This window comes from Hippichthys cyanospilos, chromosome 16 (genome assembly GCF_059441005.1).
Source record: "Hippichthys cyanospilos isolate Australia breed blue-spotted pipefish chromosome 16, RoL_Hcya_1.0, whole genome shotgun sequence".
NCBI classification, from domain to species: Eukaryota; Metazoa; Chordata; class Actinopteri; order Syngnathiformes; family Syngnathidae; genus Hippichthys; species Hippichthys cyanospilos.
Genome location: NC_142384.1, coordinates 4,333,060 through 4,350,201, shown reverse-complemented (window position 1 = coordinate 4,350,201; position 17,142 = coordinate 4,333,060). Strand labels below are relative to the sequence as shown.

The following is a 17,142-nucleotide window of genomic DNA, read 5'->3' as shown; positions in this document are numbered from 1 at the left end:
CCTGAAGTCGCAACGGCTGAATCACCCGCTGTGATGAACACAGCGTCAGGCTGCTTGAGCACCAACCTGTGCACTACCTGGATTGACTACAAGGAAGCCCATGACTCAGCTCCAAACACATGGATACTGGAATAATTGAAACTGTATAATAGCAACAGGGTCCTATGGAAATTCATCAAGAACTCAACGAGGCTGTGGAAGACAACTTTGGAGGCGAACTCAAAGAACTTGTGGCTGATTTGGTAACTCATGTGGATAATATATTAATTATGGATGACTTAATTATTTATATGAACTTCCAGTCAGAACCACTTACTGTAGCGTTTTAGGCAGTAATTGATACTTCTGTTTTTATGCAGTTACTAGAAGCAGCATGCACCAGAATGGCAATATTTTAGATTTAGTGTTAACCCGTGGCTTAGCAACCTCAAATGTTACAATATTAACATATACCAGTGCAATGTCTGATTATTCTCTTAAAACATTTGAGGTCTTAGTCAGTGTGGTCATTTTGACAACAACCAAAGTTATAAGAGCTGCGCTACTCATCAACCAGTGCAGCACTCTCTGAACTACTGCTTTTGGCAATGGCTTCTTTTCTATCTTATATTGTTGCAATTGACAAGCTTACAAGTGATGTTAACAACTGTTCTTTTAAATCCCCTCGTCTCCATAACTCCAATAAGACTTAAAAATAGGCGTTCAAAGAGGCATACTCCGAGGTTTATATATGAAACAAGCATGTTTAAAGAATCAGGTAGGAAACGTTCTCCATCACTGAGCACTACTCTCACCACCCCATTTTCCCTGCTCCCCCTCTCTCCACCCATTTCCCAGAGTGCAAGTTATTTAGTGATCAACCATACTCGAGGTCTTCCATCAGGCTTGGTGCAAAACCTTGCCGAAACACACAGAGGTCCTTGGTTTAGCTAAAACTAAGTATTTCTCCAGATTTATTGGTTTTGATAAAAACAACCCTAAAGACATATTTGATATAGTAGCTATGCTAAAGCAATAGCAGCAAAACACTTATATTCAGCGCATGATTTCATGCAATTTTTTACTTGGAGGATTCAGCTCATTAGGGACAAAATTAAGGATATTGTGCCGAAAACCCACTCTGGTACTGCGATTGCTGACGTTAGATGGGAACGTCAGGCTGATAAAAGCCTCATACTTTAACTCCCTCCAAGCTAGATTTATTATTCATGGAAAGTCTTGTCAATGCAACAAAACCAAAAACCTGCATACACAACACGCTTCCAGGCAAACATATTTACGATTTTAGGATAACCTGTCTTGAATATTATCAATCTGTTGCTTGGACACAGTACCAGAAGCTTTTAGGACCGCTGTCAATCAACAATTACTTAAGCGGCCTCACTTTGATCACGAGAATCTCTCTAATTATAGGCCAGTGTAACATCTTTCATCTATCGCACAAATTCTTGAAAAGTAGTAGCACAACAGCTAAGTGATTACATGGCCGATAACTGTAGATTTGAACTCTTTCAGTCAACAAATGATCTTCTTACCCATGGATTTTAACACCTCATCAATATTAATTACTTAACCTTAGTGCTGCTTTTGACACCATTAATCATCACATACTCGTAGAACATCGTGTGTTGCTATCTCACGTTCAGCACTTTCTTGGTTCAGATCTTATGTCTCAGAAAAGGATGCATCGCGTGTCTCGTGGCAATCAGGCCTCTAAATCTTATATTGTTACATGTAGTGTGCCGCAGGGGTTAGTACTTGGTCCTTTACTGTTCAACATCTACATGCTCTTGCTTGGTGATGTTATTTGTGACTAGAATGTGAGTTTTCATTGCTATGCGGAAAATACCCAACTATATATATCTTTAGAAATCCAAGGCCCATTTCCAATTTTTTGCTTCTCAACCCCAATAAAACAAGATGTAAATTATTGGCCGTGCTCATCATTAGCATTTGTTTAACTCTCATATTATTTCGGTTATAATTTTTGGACATTTCTATGTCATTAATCAAGATAAAGCATTGAAAAAAAACACTATAGGGCTCTGGAGGAATGCTAAAAGAGGACTAAAAGTCAAAGGGGAAACAAGATCTTGTCTCTAACTGTTTCAGACTGCCGCTCTGAAAATCATTGAAGAACGTGATTTAAATCCTATTTTTGTCCAATTGATGCCATCATTAAAAATCATTTTCCATATACCGTAAACCTGTTGTTTAATTATGCATTTCATTCTCACACGGACATACATATACACACATGTTGTTGGGTCTATAATTTGATTCAGAATCACTTTTCGATTAAAAATGGTTTGATTCCAAATTATTTGATCTGATTAAATTAATAATGATTGTTGCTTCATTCTATAGATGCGGATTAGAATCATCATATTGCTCCAGTCTGCTTTGTGAGCCAGTATCCAGAAGGAGACTTTTTTTTTTGTTTACAGTTTTGATTCAATATTCGATTTGATTGAATGAAACGGTAGACCTAGACAGAGTGTCATTTGACAGATTTGCAGTGCCAAAATATCATGTGGAAAACCGTTGCACAAAAAAATGAATATTTCTTATTATATTTACTTTTTTAAGTGAGATGTTAACTTGAGAGAATGGGCAAAGCATGAAACATGTGGCAGGTTGTTAATGTATGATCTGGGAGCATTATCACTAGTTCTGTGACGGTCAAACCCCACTCACTCATTAAACAGAGAGAAACACTGCATTCACATTCATGGGCCTGTAGCTTTCATGAATCACACGAGTTTGAAAAACATAAAAGTAGTGTCCGGTCACCCTTCCTTCAAAAGGGTCACCTGATCCTGGGTGACCCCTTTGAAGGTAAAGTGAATGACTAATATTTGTTCTTTATCATGTATCCTCCTCAAGAAAAAAGTTATTATTAAAGGTATTAAGGCTAATGTACTGCACAATGGAGTGATGTATGCAAACAGCGAACACAACACCATATGTCTACCACAAAGTTGCAACCGGTAGAATTGGTCAAATAACCACATTACATCACTTTTTTGTCAGGTTTAGTAAAGGTTAAGTTAAGCAAGTTTTTCTTATTAACTTATAACAGTGCCAGGATGCATTTCCTAGGGAGTGTGTTCCATGAGAACACTGATGCCAAGCCTGGTTCGAGTAGTCAGTAATTCTAACATTATATGTAGCGATAAAGGGTATTAAAGCAGTCATGGCCCAGCGCGAATAATTAACATGATTTGCAGTCCCAAAACGATTTTTTTTTTTGAGGACTTAAGAGTGTGTGGCCCCACACTCATGTTTGTCGTTTAAATGTCCCTGACTTACGTTTATTCGTAACTTCTTTGTGCTCCATATTGTAATAGCGAGTCAAAAATATATAATGCATGCCGAGGAAAAAATTAAAAAGACAGCGGCAGCAGCATTCACCTGCGCTCGGCTCCCCACTCACACCGTTGCATGTTTTCTGTTTGAATTTTCCTGACTTACGTTTATTCATAACTTCTTTGTGCTCCATATCGAAATAGCGGGTCAAAAATATATAATACACGCCTAGGAAACAATTTAAAAGACAGCGGCGCCACGCCTTCACCCGCGCTGGGCTCCAAACTGATACCGTTGCATGTTTGTCATTTAAATTTCCCTGACTTTTGTTTATTCCTAGCTTATTTTTGCTCCATAGAAATAGCAGGTTGAAAATATTTAATGCATGCAGTGGAAAAAATTAAAAAGACAGCGGCGCAACGCCTTCACCCGCGCTTGGCACCGCGTTCACACGTGCACGGCTTGATCTGTATCTATTCTGCCTGCGGCTCCTGTTTAGTAGTTAAATAGCAATTACCAATAACGCATTCTCTGTTTTATCTGATTTTTGTAAATAATAAATATTTCTTAGTATAATATCCATTCAACGCTTATATTGTATGAATAAAGTTTATATTCTATTAATAAAGTTTGATGACTTTGCTGATTGTTTTTAATACATTCCTTGAGCAAAGCACCATCTAATGGCTGCATAACATAACTATCTAGTGGATGCATAATGCAACCCCAGCCAGTACTATGCCTTATAATCAGATATATATATATATATATATATATATATATATATATATATATATATATATATATGTGTGTGTGTGTGTGTGTGTGTTTGTACACCGTATTTTTCGGATTATAAATTGCATTTACTGTGAAAATCTTATTTTGAATGGCCAAATCTGGTATAACAGTGATCCCTGGTCTTGATAGTACAGTAATGCCTCGCTGTATCGCGGTTATCTCACGGGTTTGCTGCTTCACGGATTTTTTACAGTGTGCATATTTTCTACAGCGCATTGTGCTCTGAATCCTGATTGGCTCAGGGGCTTTACTGTTTTCTCGAAATAAAGTATTGACGCTGTAGTGTATTGGTTTTTCACTTGTCAATTCATTACAAAAGGCAAGAGGATCCAAAAGCTTGCTTTCGTCCCTCCTGTGTCTCTCCTGTGTCTCTCCTGTGCCCGTGTGGCTCAGATCAGCACATATGTTGTGAACGTGCTAGTAAGCGCATTGATTGACAGCTTGGTCTCTGGGAGCCGATCACATGACTTGTAGGCGTCACTTTAATTCGATGTCCGGGCATATCCGTTTATAAAAATCTTCTTGCTCAGAAAAAGAAAGAGCTCAATAACTGCTCAAAACAATGTGCGGGTTCAGCATAGCTGGGACTGTGAAATACGCGAGCGACAATGTTTCCAACTTTGTATTACTATATTAAAATGGTTGTTTTAAACAAATTTGGGGCTTTAATACAGGTTTTGATTTTTGGTTTTATTCCACAGCTTAGTATTGTATTGTAAAATAATAAAATAAATAAATAAATAAATAAAGCTGGCTACTTCACGGATTTCACTTTGCGCGTGTTATTTTTGGAACGTAATCCCTGCGATAAACGAGGGATTACTGTACACCTGTTCAAAAGATATTTGCTTGCAGTGATGGCCTCAAAAGGTTGTGTAACAATGAATTCAGGTAAGAACCCATCATTCTTGTCCAGGCCCGTTTCCGAAGCCATATTTTTTAAAACGATTATGTTGAACCACAATTCAAAAGTAATGTCTAATTCATACTACGAGTTTGTATTTACTAAGTTTGTCAGATTCAAGTTCTGTGATTACTGCCTGTTTTTGTTTCGTGTTTTTTGTTTTGAGGTCTATGTACAATTTTATTTACATTTTGAAGCAGTATTTGTAGTTCATTAAATCAGTGGTTCTCAAAGAGGGGTCGGCAGACCCCGGGGGTTCAGTGGCCTGACTGCAGGGCGGTCCATGAAATAATTTGGGTTATTAGTAAAAATCTATATACAGTGGGCCCCCGGTCAACGAAATTAATCCGTTATGCGGTTGGGCGAATTAGGCGAATTCACCGTGTGGTGGGCAATCCAAACCTATGTTAAATAGCAAATGCGTTTAAAACCACAGGTAAAAATATTAAAATTGTATATACATATTGAAAATTGGTATTATATAGTATAGTATATATATCGGTAATATACCAGTGGTGGGCCATCAGCCCCAACAAGGCCTTCTCTGCTGGCCTAAAATAACCTCACATCATTATCATAACTATAATAAACTATAAAAAATATAATAAATATAATGAAGTCAGTTCATTTTCAAAGTCATTTTAAATTCATTTTTACTAAATATATATGTTATATATATATTTTTTTTATAAAATTATTCTCCGTAATCTGTTCTTTACGTGTCATACATCCATTTGGTTACGCTCCTTCTAGTGTTGTAGTTTTAAAATGGAGTTTTTAGCCAATTAGAATTCAGCTAACTTGTCGCCAGGGTGTATCTAATCTGCCTTAACCAGAAGCCAGGGCATTCGCATCAACACGGCGCAAGCTTCTGCGCAAGAGCAAATGGATATGTGAGCGGCCTGTATAACTTAAGTGACAGCTGTAATAGCAAATCGAGTCATAAGATCACCATCTAGAGGCCTCACGTTGAACGTGACGAGAGTGGATGCTCACCGCAGGAAGGCGGTGCAATGCACAACAAGCAAGCTACTCTGTGTTGGCTTTGGCTAGAGGCATAGCGTAGCTATTAGCTAACATGTCCCGACTTGGCCATATTTCTGACTGGGCTACCAGGGGCGTTGAGTTAACCCTGGCAAATAGTTCTGCTGGGAGTGCCTTATTTTTGCAAAGGATGGATTTAGTGTTTGGAGCTACACTGGATTTGCAAACTTCAATTGTTTAACTAAGGCAGCAACGAGACACCAAAGTACGGCTGGAAATACGCACTACGGTACTTTTAAAAACTTCTTTTGACATCTGAGTGGATATACAGTGTTGGACATCTCAGTTCGAAGGTAAAGAGAGGTCCTCAATGCGCTACCGTGCTTTTAAAAAACCTTTGGGAACACCTGAGTGGATACATAGTATCCAGTGCCAAGAGAAAGAACATAAAGAGGTCAAGAAAAATCGTGAGATATTGAAAAGACTGATCGATTGTGATCTCTGTTTGTTTTGGTGAGTGCAAGCATTTTCTTTATTGTTTCATTTTTAATATGTTTGTGTTATTTTACTTCATTCATATTCTATTCATATTAAAGAGATAAAATTATGTTCTTCTTATATTTAACTGCGATTTGTAATTTGGACTCATTTCATGGGTATTTATGTTAAATGACTTATTTTATGTTTTGACAGCATCAAGTATAATGACAAGTTTTAATGGCTGATATGGGTTTATTGACGTTTAAAAGGGCCACAAAATAGCCTGTGTAGCCCAGTAATGCGCATGTGTGCTCATGAGGGCTATTTATTCGAGAGTCTGACATCACAGAAGGCGTACGTGTGAAAGTCACGGCCAGCCACTGTAATATACATGCATGCAATTAAATAACATCACAAATAAAAATAAAGGATTTATTTACCTTTGAGCGACTTATGGCCATATTCCGTAGGGTAGCCTAGCCTAGGCTAGGCTAGCTTAGCCTTCTTCGTATTTCTTGATTCTCTCCAGATTCATTTCTTTATAAATCATCTTTGTACTTCTCTGTTTAACATCACTAGCAATCTTGAGACCCATGGCTAACCCATTCAAGTTTGAATTAAGTAGTAAATTGCACAATACGCTAGTTAAAGCACTCAGACGAGATTCAGTTGTTAGCATGCAGCCATTTTGACCGTGACGCCGACCAATAGCAGACTAGCAGTAATGAAGTCAGCGTTGATGCGTGTATAGACGTATGAGCGCAGACACATCTAACATGGCGGTCACGCATGCACACTAACCGCCATGTTGGTTGTGTCACAAGGCGAAAGAAATGGCGTAAAGATGTGACAAAAAAAAAAATGTCGCGGTCCACATCGTAAGTTGAAAAAAACATAAGGCAGGGACGTCGTAGACCAGGGTCCACTGGATTTGTATTAACTTCCATTTGATTTTTGATTAAATTGTGAATGTAATCATGACTTCAATACTCAAGTCAACCAGTTTAACATACAATATTTTTAAACACATAATAATTTTGAATTTTGCCAAATAGACCCACGTAATCCACCACATCATCAAAACCATTGATGATGTCTCTAAATTTTGGCAGCAACCTGTTTGAATCTGTGATGAGGAAGCATGCAATTTGCAATAATCATTTTTTAAACTTCAGTATGGCTGAAAAGTAATAAATATACATGTTGTCAAATTGAATATGTTGGTGAATAAAAAGGGCACTGATGTTTGGGTTCAATGATTTCTTTTTTGTTTCCGCAAAAATTTGCAATGGGTATGCTTGGAGAATTACCAAAAAGGGGTCCCAGACTCCCAAAACATTTGAGAACTCCTGCATTAAATCATTGAGCAACATCTCACTTTTATGTTTGTTATTCACCTGATACAGACATCCCTTGATTTATGTTGTAGGCTACGCCGGTGTTCCAAATATTCTCCGAGGGGGAGGAGTAATGCGATCCAGGAGGCGGATTTGGGGTGGTACCTGTATACCTGTAAACACATTAGAAAAACAATAGAAAAACAGAATACTCTTAAAAAGCAGTGGCTTGAAAAGTGCAGTGAAAACATCATGAGATGCTGTATTAAATTAATCTGTCAATATCACCTATCAAGTATGAATAACCTGATTGCAAAGCATAACACTGACACTCTCAGTCATAGCAGGTTAATAGGACCGGCTGTGGCTCAGGCAGTAGTGGGGGATGTCCAGTAACCGAAGGGTCGGCTTTTTGAATCCCGCTCTGTCAGAGTCGCATGTTGTTGTGTCCTTGGGCAAGAGACTTCACCCACCTTGCCTCCAGTGGCTGGTTGGAGGGGTTAGGGGTTAGAGTGGCACCTGTGGCTACACAATGTAGTTTACCACCACTGGTGTGTAAGTGTGTTTGATAAATGAGTTGTCAGTGTGAGCGTTTAGGACTTGCGGTTAGTAGAAAAGCGCTGTGGTAAATGGACATTTACCACAGCTTCACCATTCAGACCAGTGATACAGCCTCCTTGACGTTAACATTTTCAATCATAGATGTTTATTTTATTTCTAGATAGCACAATTATATTTAATATAGCGTGTTTTCTCAATTAAAAATCTAATGTAATTCATAAACATGGGTGATATGAATTCATGCTGAAATCAACATTATATTCCATTGATTCAATTATAAAAAAATGCACTTTTATTGATGAAAATTTTATGACAGTTGCATCTATTTGGAATTAAATTTTAACTATACAATTAATTGTCATTTGAATTTGGCACAAACATTCTTTTACATTCCTGTCCTCAGTAGTTTTAATTATTATTATTTTGCAATTTTCAGGAGTAAAACATTATTTTGTCTAGAATTAATTTAATAACTAAATTAATTTTCATGTACATACTTGTCGTGTGGTGTGTCAGCTTGGTGTGTAGCAAAGCAAGAGAAGTCTGCTTTAAAAAAAAAAAAAAAAAAAAAAATATATATATATATGAAATAAAATCAGTGGTGGGCCGTCAGGCCTAATATAACTTGACATTATTATAACTATAATAAACTATAAAAATTACAATAACTATAAGTCAATTCCATTTTTAATTTAATTTTACTCTCTCTCTCTCTCTCTCTCTTTCTCTCTCTCTCTCTCTTTACACGCCTCCTATGTGCTGCAGTTTTAGTGTTGAGTTTTTAGCCAGGGGAGACTTCATGTCTGCCTGTGCCCGGAGGCGCTGGGCATTCGCTTGAACAGTTCAAGGCTTCTGTGCGGTGTGCAATGACATATTGTGTATGGGCCATAATTTTTGTTAGACAGATGCAATAGCCAATTGACCCATAAAAACACCTACAAGAAACCTCACATAGAACATGACGTAACTGGGCGGTCACTGCAGGAAGGCGGTGTTATATTGATTCATCATGTTTAACAGTCGAAGAAGTAAAGTTATTTTTAATAAAATTAATAAAAAAAAAAACATGTTGCTCAACCAGCTAACGTTAGGGTTAGCGTACATTTAAGTCAGACCCGCAGAAGCTTTTTTTTTTTTTAAACCCACAATGGCTGAAGAAGAGAAAAGGGAAAATGGACATACACAACTTTCAGCATTGGCGTCCATGTCAATAAAAAATGATTTTTTTTGGAAATGAAACACAAAGACAAACTCTACAAGCAAGTCAGGAAAGTCTTTCTGAGGAAAAAGAGAAGAATGGATTTTGTACTGAAATAACTTGGGGACAACCATTTTGGGTGAATTAATATGTTTTATATCATTCATATTAAACTGTAATGTTTGGTTGGGTTTGGTTGTTGTGAGTTTGTGTGGTTTTGTTCATGTTTCTCTTCCACTTGCGTCTGCCTTCATTGTCAGCGTTCTTGTTAGTTTAATTTGGTCCAACTGTCTGGTGATACTTTGTACAGTTTTGCTCCCGGTTCGGTCCTGCCTCATTTCCTTGTTAAAACTTCCTTTTTTGAGCCACATATTTCTCAGTTGTCCTGCATTTTTTGTGTCCCCCTAACATCAGTGGCTCAACAGCCATACAAGTGATCACTTGTCACTGAATTGAACACTGTTAATTTAATTTATAACTCACCTGAAAAAGGGGTTCTTTAAATCCAAGAGGTTGCTTGACTTTGAACCAGTCTGGTCCACCTGGGCAGCAATACTGATGTCATAACTTTGTCTGTTGGGAAATTTAAGTATCACTTGAGAAACACCCTTATCAGGAACTATGACCAAAAAAAAGGTCTAAAAATACAACCACTGATCTATCCTATTAAAACACATCTGTGAGAAAAACTTTCTTGTAAGATAATAAATCTCGTTTGTTTTAGATACATGGCAGACACAGTGTTTTTATGTGAACAATGCATTCGGGTATGTTGATTTGACATGGCAAAACAATTGCGAACTAATTTCAGCGTCTGTAAAACTTGTCAAAATGCCACACCATTCAGCTTTTGATGTAACCTTCAAAAGGTAATAAAGCAAGAAATCACTCCATAGCTTCCTCAAAGAAAGAACACTCAGAAAAGAGTGGGAAGATGTGCTTGTGATGTTGATGCCGAGTGGTGGCAATGTCTCATAAACTCATGCATAAATGTTTTGTTCACGAGTGAACACTAATAGTATACATCCATCCATATTCTAGAGCCGCTTATCCTCAAAACGGTCGCAGGCTTGCTGATACCGATCCCAACTGACTTGGGGCAGTAGACGGGCGACACCCTGAACTGAGAGACAAACATCTATTCACGCAATCACAATTTAGTATGTCCAATAGAGCTGCCATGCAGGTTTTTTGGAGTGTGGGGGGAAGGCAGAATGCCCGGAAAGAACCCACGAGGGCTTTTTCCAAGCAGATCAAATTGGAGCAGTCCCAGACTGATGTTAAGATGGAGAACTCCTTTGAGTGAATCACATTATCAATCAGGCTCTTGCCAGGTTAGTATTACCACTGATCTAAAAAGTTTTAAGTCTGATCTATCACATCTCAAGGAACCGTTCTATATAAGAAACAGACAATATGGTGAATTTGTGCTATGAACATGAAAAATTTGATCTTTAGACAAAAATAAATCCAATGTATCCCCACAGCCCGATTTCTGGCTAGTTATTTTTTATTTTTTTTCAAAGACAACAATCATACCTCTTGTTGGCCACTAGTAGTGCAGTGCCAGAAAGCGTATCTCCAGCCTTTGTGAAGAGAGGAGACTGCAGCAAACAGCGTACCTGATACCAGTGAGTAAGAGGTTCTGTAGGTGCAGTGGAAAGCCATACTGTCATTCTGTCAGGAGAGAATAAGCAACGAGCGTGTGTAACCCTGATTAACATAGCATTCATTAAAAAAAAGACCTTTGTAATTATAATGCCCACTATGAAAATACATTTACTTTACAAGTTGTACATTTACATATTGTTACATTACATATTTATTTTCCACATTTCGAAAACCAGTGCTGTGCAATAATCAAACGTGTTATATACAAGTCTTCCGGTTTCATGAGACAGTGAACTTATGGAAATCGTGTTTTGTCACATAGTGATTATATTTCAAGTTTCAGGCAGGAATGACTTGGTTGAACCAAAGGCCAGACTAAATTATGACAGATATTATTGGTTTCATGATTGAATATCTGACTTACACTGATCCCATAAAAGCCACGTCAAACCAGAAAGCCAGACCATGTACAAGGCCTGAGTGCATCATGTGGAACTTAAAGGGGATCTCTATCCTAAAAGGCAAGGAAAAAAGGTAACAAAATCCAGTTAAGACATTTATTAAACTGATATTACACTGATCCTCAAAAGTGAATACCAATTATACCTGTATAGATCCTCTTCTTTGGCCTCTAGAAAGTTGACTGTGTATTTGACAGACTTCGCCATCAGGATTCGGATATCAAAAGTGTCCTGTGTACATTTAAATTTGTCGTCAAAATATGAACATTAAATGAGAAGGATTCCCTACACAGACAGTACGTTTTGTTTTCATCCAACTTTTGTTCATGTAAAGCAAGTCTTGGGCAGACGTTTGATAAAGCGCTGTTTCTTTAACTTCTGCTTCTAAGTTGTAGTGTTAACATTTTTTGTATATTATGGTTAGTGGATGAATGGTTTTGTTCCTATTCATTTAATTAATGCTTCACAAAATCTTCTCAGAGGCTGGATTAAACCTACTTGTATGCTGTGTGTTTGGATGAGGGAGGGAGCATTTGTGTGTGTTTGGGGGGGAGTAAACACGCCTCATAATCATTAGTATATACAGTATACATACCACAATTGGCTGGCGGAAATACTCGTCCACTGCTGCACTACGCAGTGCAGAGAGATCTACACCATGGAAGGAGGGCTGGTACCTGAGGGTAACAAAATAGTTGATAATGAGCTATCTTTTGATAAGTTTAATTTTTTTCTTTTTTTTAACATTGCAAATAGGATCCAATATCAATACTAGGGCTGCAAGCATCTTAAAGGGCATTTGCAGTTTCTGCAATGTTGAGGTACTGGTATATTGGGCTAGTTCCATGTTGGGGCACTGGCACTTTGGAATTGGAATTTTTTGAAGAAGGCACATAAGAACTCCAGAACATTATTTCTTCAGAATGATGTGTGTGCAAGCTTCATGATTATTCACATGTTTAGACCATATGTGGTCTCTTTGCAAGGTTTCATGTTTTGACCCCACATGAAAGACGAAGAGAAGTCAGCATGTTTGCCTCACAGTTCAGCGTCCCAAGTTCAATTCCAGCTCATTACAGCCTTCCTGTATGGAGTTAGCATAATCTCCAGCTCACTCCGGCTGCCTCCCACATTCCAAAAACATGCATGGCTGGTGTATCGGTTACTCTAAATCAGATCACAGGTCTGCGGTCTGGTACTGATCCGTAGATGAAATGGTACAGGGCCGCACCAAAAACAATTATTGATGCCTTAAGTGCTATCTGAGTCTGAAAGATATTGTATTTTGAAAACTGACCGGATTCTCTTGGATCCGTTTCAATCACTTGACCGCCATCACCCACTACTCACCAGTAGTTGCATGTTCGCAGTTAACAACCAGAATCCTACATTAGTAACTTACCCGCCAAGGCTTTAATTACTCAAAATACAAGTTGGAACTCAAGTGTCACACTTATTACTATTAGGACTTCTAATTCTGTGACTGCAAATGGTTCACGTGGACTTATTCAGTTTAAACCTGGCTTTATGAATTTTAAATCACGCTCTTCAAAAGCCCTTTGTGTAATTTACTTTACTAGAGATCACAATGCCAAAATGAGGCCTCTCCCCTGAACTTTGTGGGTTCACATATTACATGTCCTTGTAAGAAGGTCAGAGGGTGTTCCCCTAGTTTCAGAAACTGCTGTCTAACTTAACCCGAGCACCAACCATACCTTCAAGACATTTGAAGCTCTCGTTATGAGATCCAGCTCCTCGCTGCCATTTTATCTTGTAGTTATTTACCGTCCTCCCGGTCCATATTCTGGGTTCTTAGATGAATTCCCTGAACTTGTGGCTAATTTGGTAACACACACGGATAATATATTAATTATGGGTGAATTTAATATCCATATGAACTCACCGTCGTCATTAACTGCACCATTTCAGGCAGTATTGATACATTTGGTTTCACGCATTAGAAGCAGCAAAGCACCGGAATGGCAATATTTTAGATGTAGTGTTAACCTATGGCTTAGAAACCTCAACTGTTACAATCATACTATATATTAGTGCTATGTCTGATCATTGTCTTAAAACCTTTGAAGTTTTAGTTCAGTGTGGTCATTTTGGTCACAATCAAATAAACAAGAGCTGAAATATTAATTGCTCCACCACTGCTACACTTTCTGACAACAGCCTTTGACAATGGCTTCTTCTCCATCTTATTTATATTCAACTGATAAGCTCACAAATGATTTTAACACTCCATAGATCCATTAAGACTCAAAAGCTGTCCAAAGAGGCATACTCTGTGGTTTATAGATGAAACCAGTACATTTAAACAATCGAGTAGGAAATTTGAGGCGACCAGCTCTTTCTACAGCACCAAGCACTACCCTCAGCACCCCATTTTCCCTGCTCCCCCTGTCTTCGCCCATTCCCCACGGTGCAAGTTTTTTAAAGGCTCAGCTTGCTCGTGTTCCTCATGCATAAGCTCTCTCTCTCTCTCGCTCTCTCTCTCACACACACACACACACACACACACACACACACACACACACACACACACACATACACACACAAGCATATTTGTTCGGCTATACTTCGTAGTTCGGAAATGCATTATGCCAACGTATGTATGTCTTCACATACATACATTGGCATAATGCATTTCTAAACTCCTGACGCTAAACATAACCATCAGAAAAGATTGCCTAACCCTAACCCTAACCATAACCCAATTCAAACCCATACTATAAAATCAAGTTTTGACCCTCAAAAAGAGATCCGAACACACACAGACATGCACACACACAGACATGCACACACACCTCTCCCAAATCTGTCCACTCAATGCTCTCAGCCACTCGCAGCCATATGTGCATATAAAAGTGCGTATATAAGAGTCCCAAAAACAGTGGTGGGCCTCTGCGAAAGTAAAATCTGCAAAGTAGATGCCCCCCACATTTTTTCGTCCTCACCGTTCTCACTCACGTGTAAGTTTCACTCAAAGAATGCTCAAAGTACGGCCCTCATGAGTCAACAGCTTGAAAAGGACTGACCAGACAAACAGTCTATCAGCTCTCGGGCCTCCTGTAAGACACGTGAATGGTGACCGGCACAACATCGACCAGTATGGACAGGAGAAGATTACAGCTCATTGACAGGATTACAACTCCTGCCCTCACTGGTCAATGTCGCACCAGGAACCAATCGCATGTCTTGTAGGAGTGCACGTGAGCTGATGGACTGATAGTCTTGTCTAAGCTGTTGACTGCGCCTCTAGCAGGCGGTCTCCACTTCACAAGCGAGTGACAACGAGTGGCCGGAGCAATATGGTGAGGGCAAAAAGCGCTGTTGTAATTAATGGAATTTTGAGTGCAAACTTTGTTTCCCTATTAACATGTTCCGTCAGCTACAGTACCCACTTTGGGTCAATGTTGGAGGAATGCCTGTGGCATGTGCGATTACAGTCAATTCATCTGTTTGGCGTCTCCCGTCTCTTTAATAATAATAAAAAAAAGAAAAGAAATAAGTGCAAAGCACTGAAGGTGCGAAAGATTAAGCGCTATATACATGTCTCTCTCTAAATTGTGTATTTTTATTTATATATATATATATATATATATATATATATATATATATATATATATATATATATATATATATATATATATATATAAAATAATTTAATCATTGAGGATTAAAGTGCATATTATATCGTGCTCGACTTTGTTAGCCCCCCCCTTTTTTGGGGTGGAGGTTTGTCAAGCACATCACGCAGATGTCTCCGCAGGTGAAAAACATAATCTAGCAAAAACTGTCATTATTTTCAGACTTGATTTTTGCAACGCATCCAGAAGCAGTTGAAAATCACTGATCAAAGTAATTTCTTGCCTCTTTTTTTGTCCTCACCAGAAATTGGCTTTTGTGAACTGCTCCATATATAGCTGCTCATCAGTGAAAGGAGCGAGGTGAACGTCTCCAATGGTCGGGAACATTTTACCTGAAAAAACAAAAACAATGAAAAAAAACAAAAAACAAATAGTAAACCATATCTGATAATGTAAAGTAAAATGTCAACTGTTCCAATGATTTTAGTTTTTGTTCACCATGAAAATCTAATTTACCATTGGGTTTAAGGAACTTCTTCGCGTGCAAGTAGCTCTCCAGCATCCGCTCGTTAAAAAGCATATAGCCCATGGGTTCTGATATGATGATGTCCACTTGTTCAGGGAGTGTCACCTCTTCCACCTTTCCCGGTACAACAATCACATGCTCCCCAAGACGGTTACTGTTAACCAGCACCTGCAGGGTAGCATATTTATACACGTCTGATGAGGGAGGACTGGTTGATGAGATTGATATTTGAACCATATTAATAAGATTGTAATTTACTGCCACTACAAATCCAAATTTATATTTTTAAACATTTATTTAGAGCAGGGGTGGCCAAATTCAGTCATGTCTTTCAGGTTTCGTTCTGAAAGTCACCTGATTCAAATGGTCAAGATCGTTATCAGGCTTCTGCTGAATTAGCTGATGTGCTGATTATTTAAATCAGGTGTGTCGGGGAAAAGAACTTGAAAAACATGTAGGATACCGGTCCTCGAGGATTGGCTTTGGACACCCCTGATTTAGAGTGTGTACCTCAGCATGCTGAGCCATTGTGCTTGCTTCCACTGCATAGACCTTCTTTGCGCCTGCCTGGGCCGCAAAGAAAGACAGGATCCCAGAGCCACATCCAACATCTAGCACAATCTGTAGAAACAATGCATGTTATGATTTGAAATTATAAAAACGAAAGGTCAGAAACTCAGTCCACCACAATAATAGAATCACTCCTAAGCAATCAACATATCCGTGGCAGTGAATTAACTACACTTCTTATCATTCTCACCAAAGGATTCATACCATTTAATGAACAGAAATGTTTTACCAATGTTTTATACTACTATTTTTTATTGATGCTATATTTTAGTTTTTCTGCTTTTCTTGTAGCACTTTGAGATTCTGTTGAATGAAAAGTGTGTGATAAATTAAATCCATTATTATTATTATTATTATTATTATTATTATTATTACTAAATTCATACAGTGTCCGGTTTTGCCCGAATAGTTTATCCCCATACTAATGCCGAATTTTCCCACTTATCAAAAATTCAACTTTCACCATTAAAATACCAACATTTTTATTAGACTTAACTGTTTAGTATTTTTCTTAATTTTTTGACCAATTCTACATTCCAGCGATAAACTTTTTACCATACACCAATTGATGCCAAAAAGATAGTGACATTCATCATTAAAATACACAAGAAAATTTTAAATAAGGTTTAATTCATTTTTTTCTCCTCCAATTTTGACATTCTTTTGACCGATTCAAAATTCAATTTTTTGACTGTTTAGCTTATCTCTACAAAAACCTCACCAAACGTATACATTTTCATATTAAATATAAAGAATAAACAACACACACACACACACACACACACACACACCAAATTTGATAACCTA

At 38.1% G+C, this 17,142-nt stretch overlaps 1 protein-coding gene across 4 annotated transcripts in view; it reads right to left on the bottom strand.

Moving 5' to 3' along the window:
• Window positions 1–17,142, bottom strand: part of carm1 (coactivator-associated arginine methyltransferase 1) — a 53,655-nt gene that overhangs the window by 15,255 nt on the left and 21,258 nt on the right. For all 4 annotated transcript variants that reach the window (XM_088437760.1, XM_088437761.1, XM_088437762.1 and 1 more), the window contains exons 5-13: window positions 16,276–16,386; window positions 15,756–15,933; window positions 15,541–15,631; window positions 12,239–12,320; window positions 11,789–11,874; window positions 11,607–11,696; window positions 11,111–11,248; window positions 10,055–10,144; window positions 7,873–7,985 (exon numbers count right to left, since the gene is read on the bottom strand). In XM_088437760.1, coding sequence (XP_088293886.1) covers window positions 7,873–7,985; window positions 10,055–10,144; window positions 11,111–11,248; window positions 11,607–11,696; window positions 11,789–11,874; window positions 12,239–12,320; window positions 15,541–15,631; window positions 15,756–15,933; window positions 16,276–16,386 — 979 coding nt within the window. The remainder of the gene's footprint in view (window positions 1–7,872; window positions 7,986–10,054; window positions 10,145–11,110; window positions 11,249–11,606; window positions 11,697–11,788; window positions 11,875–12,238; window positions 12,321–15,540; window positions 15,632–15,755; window positions 15,934–16,275; window positions 16,387–17,142) is intronic.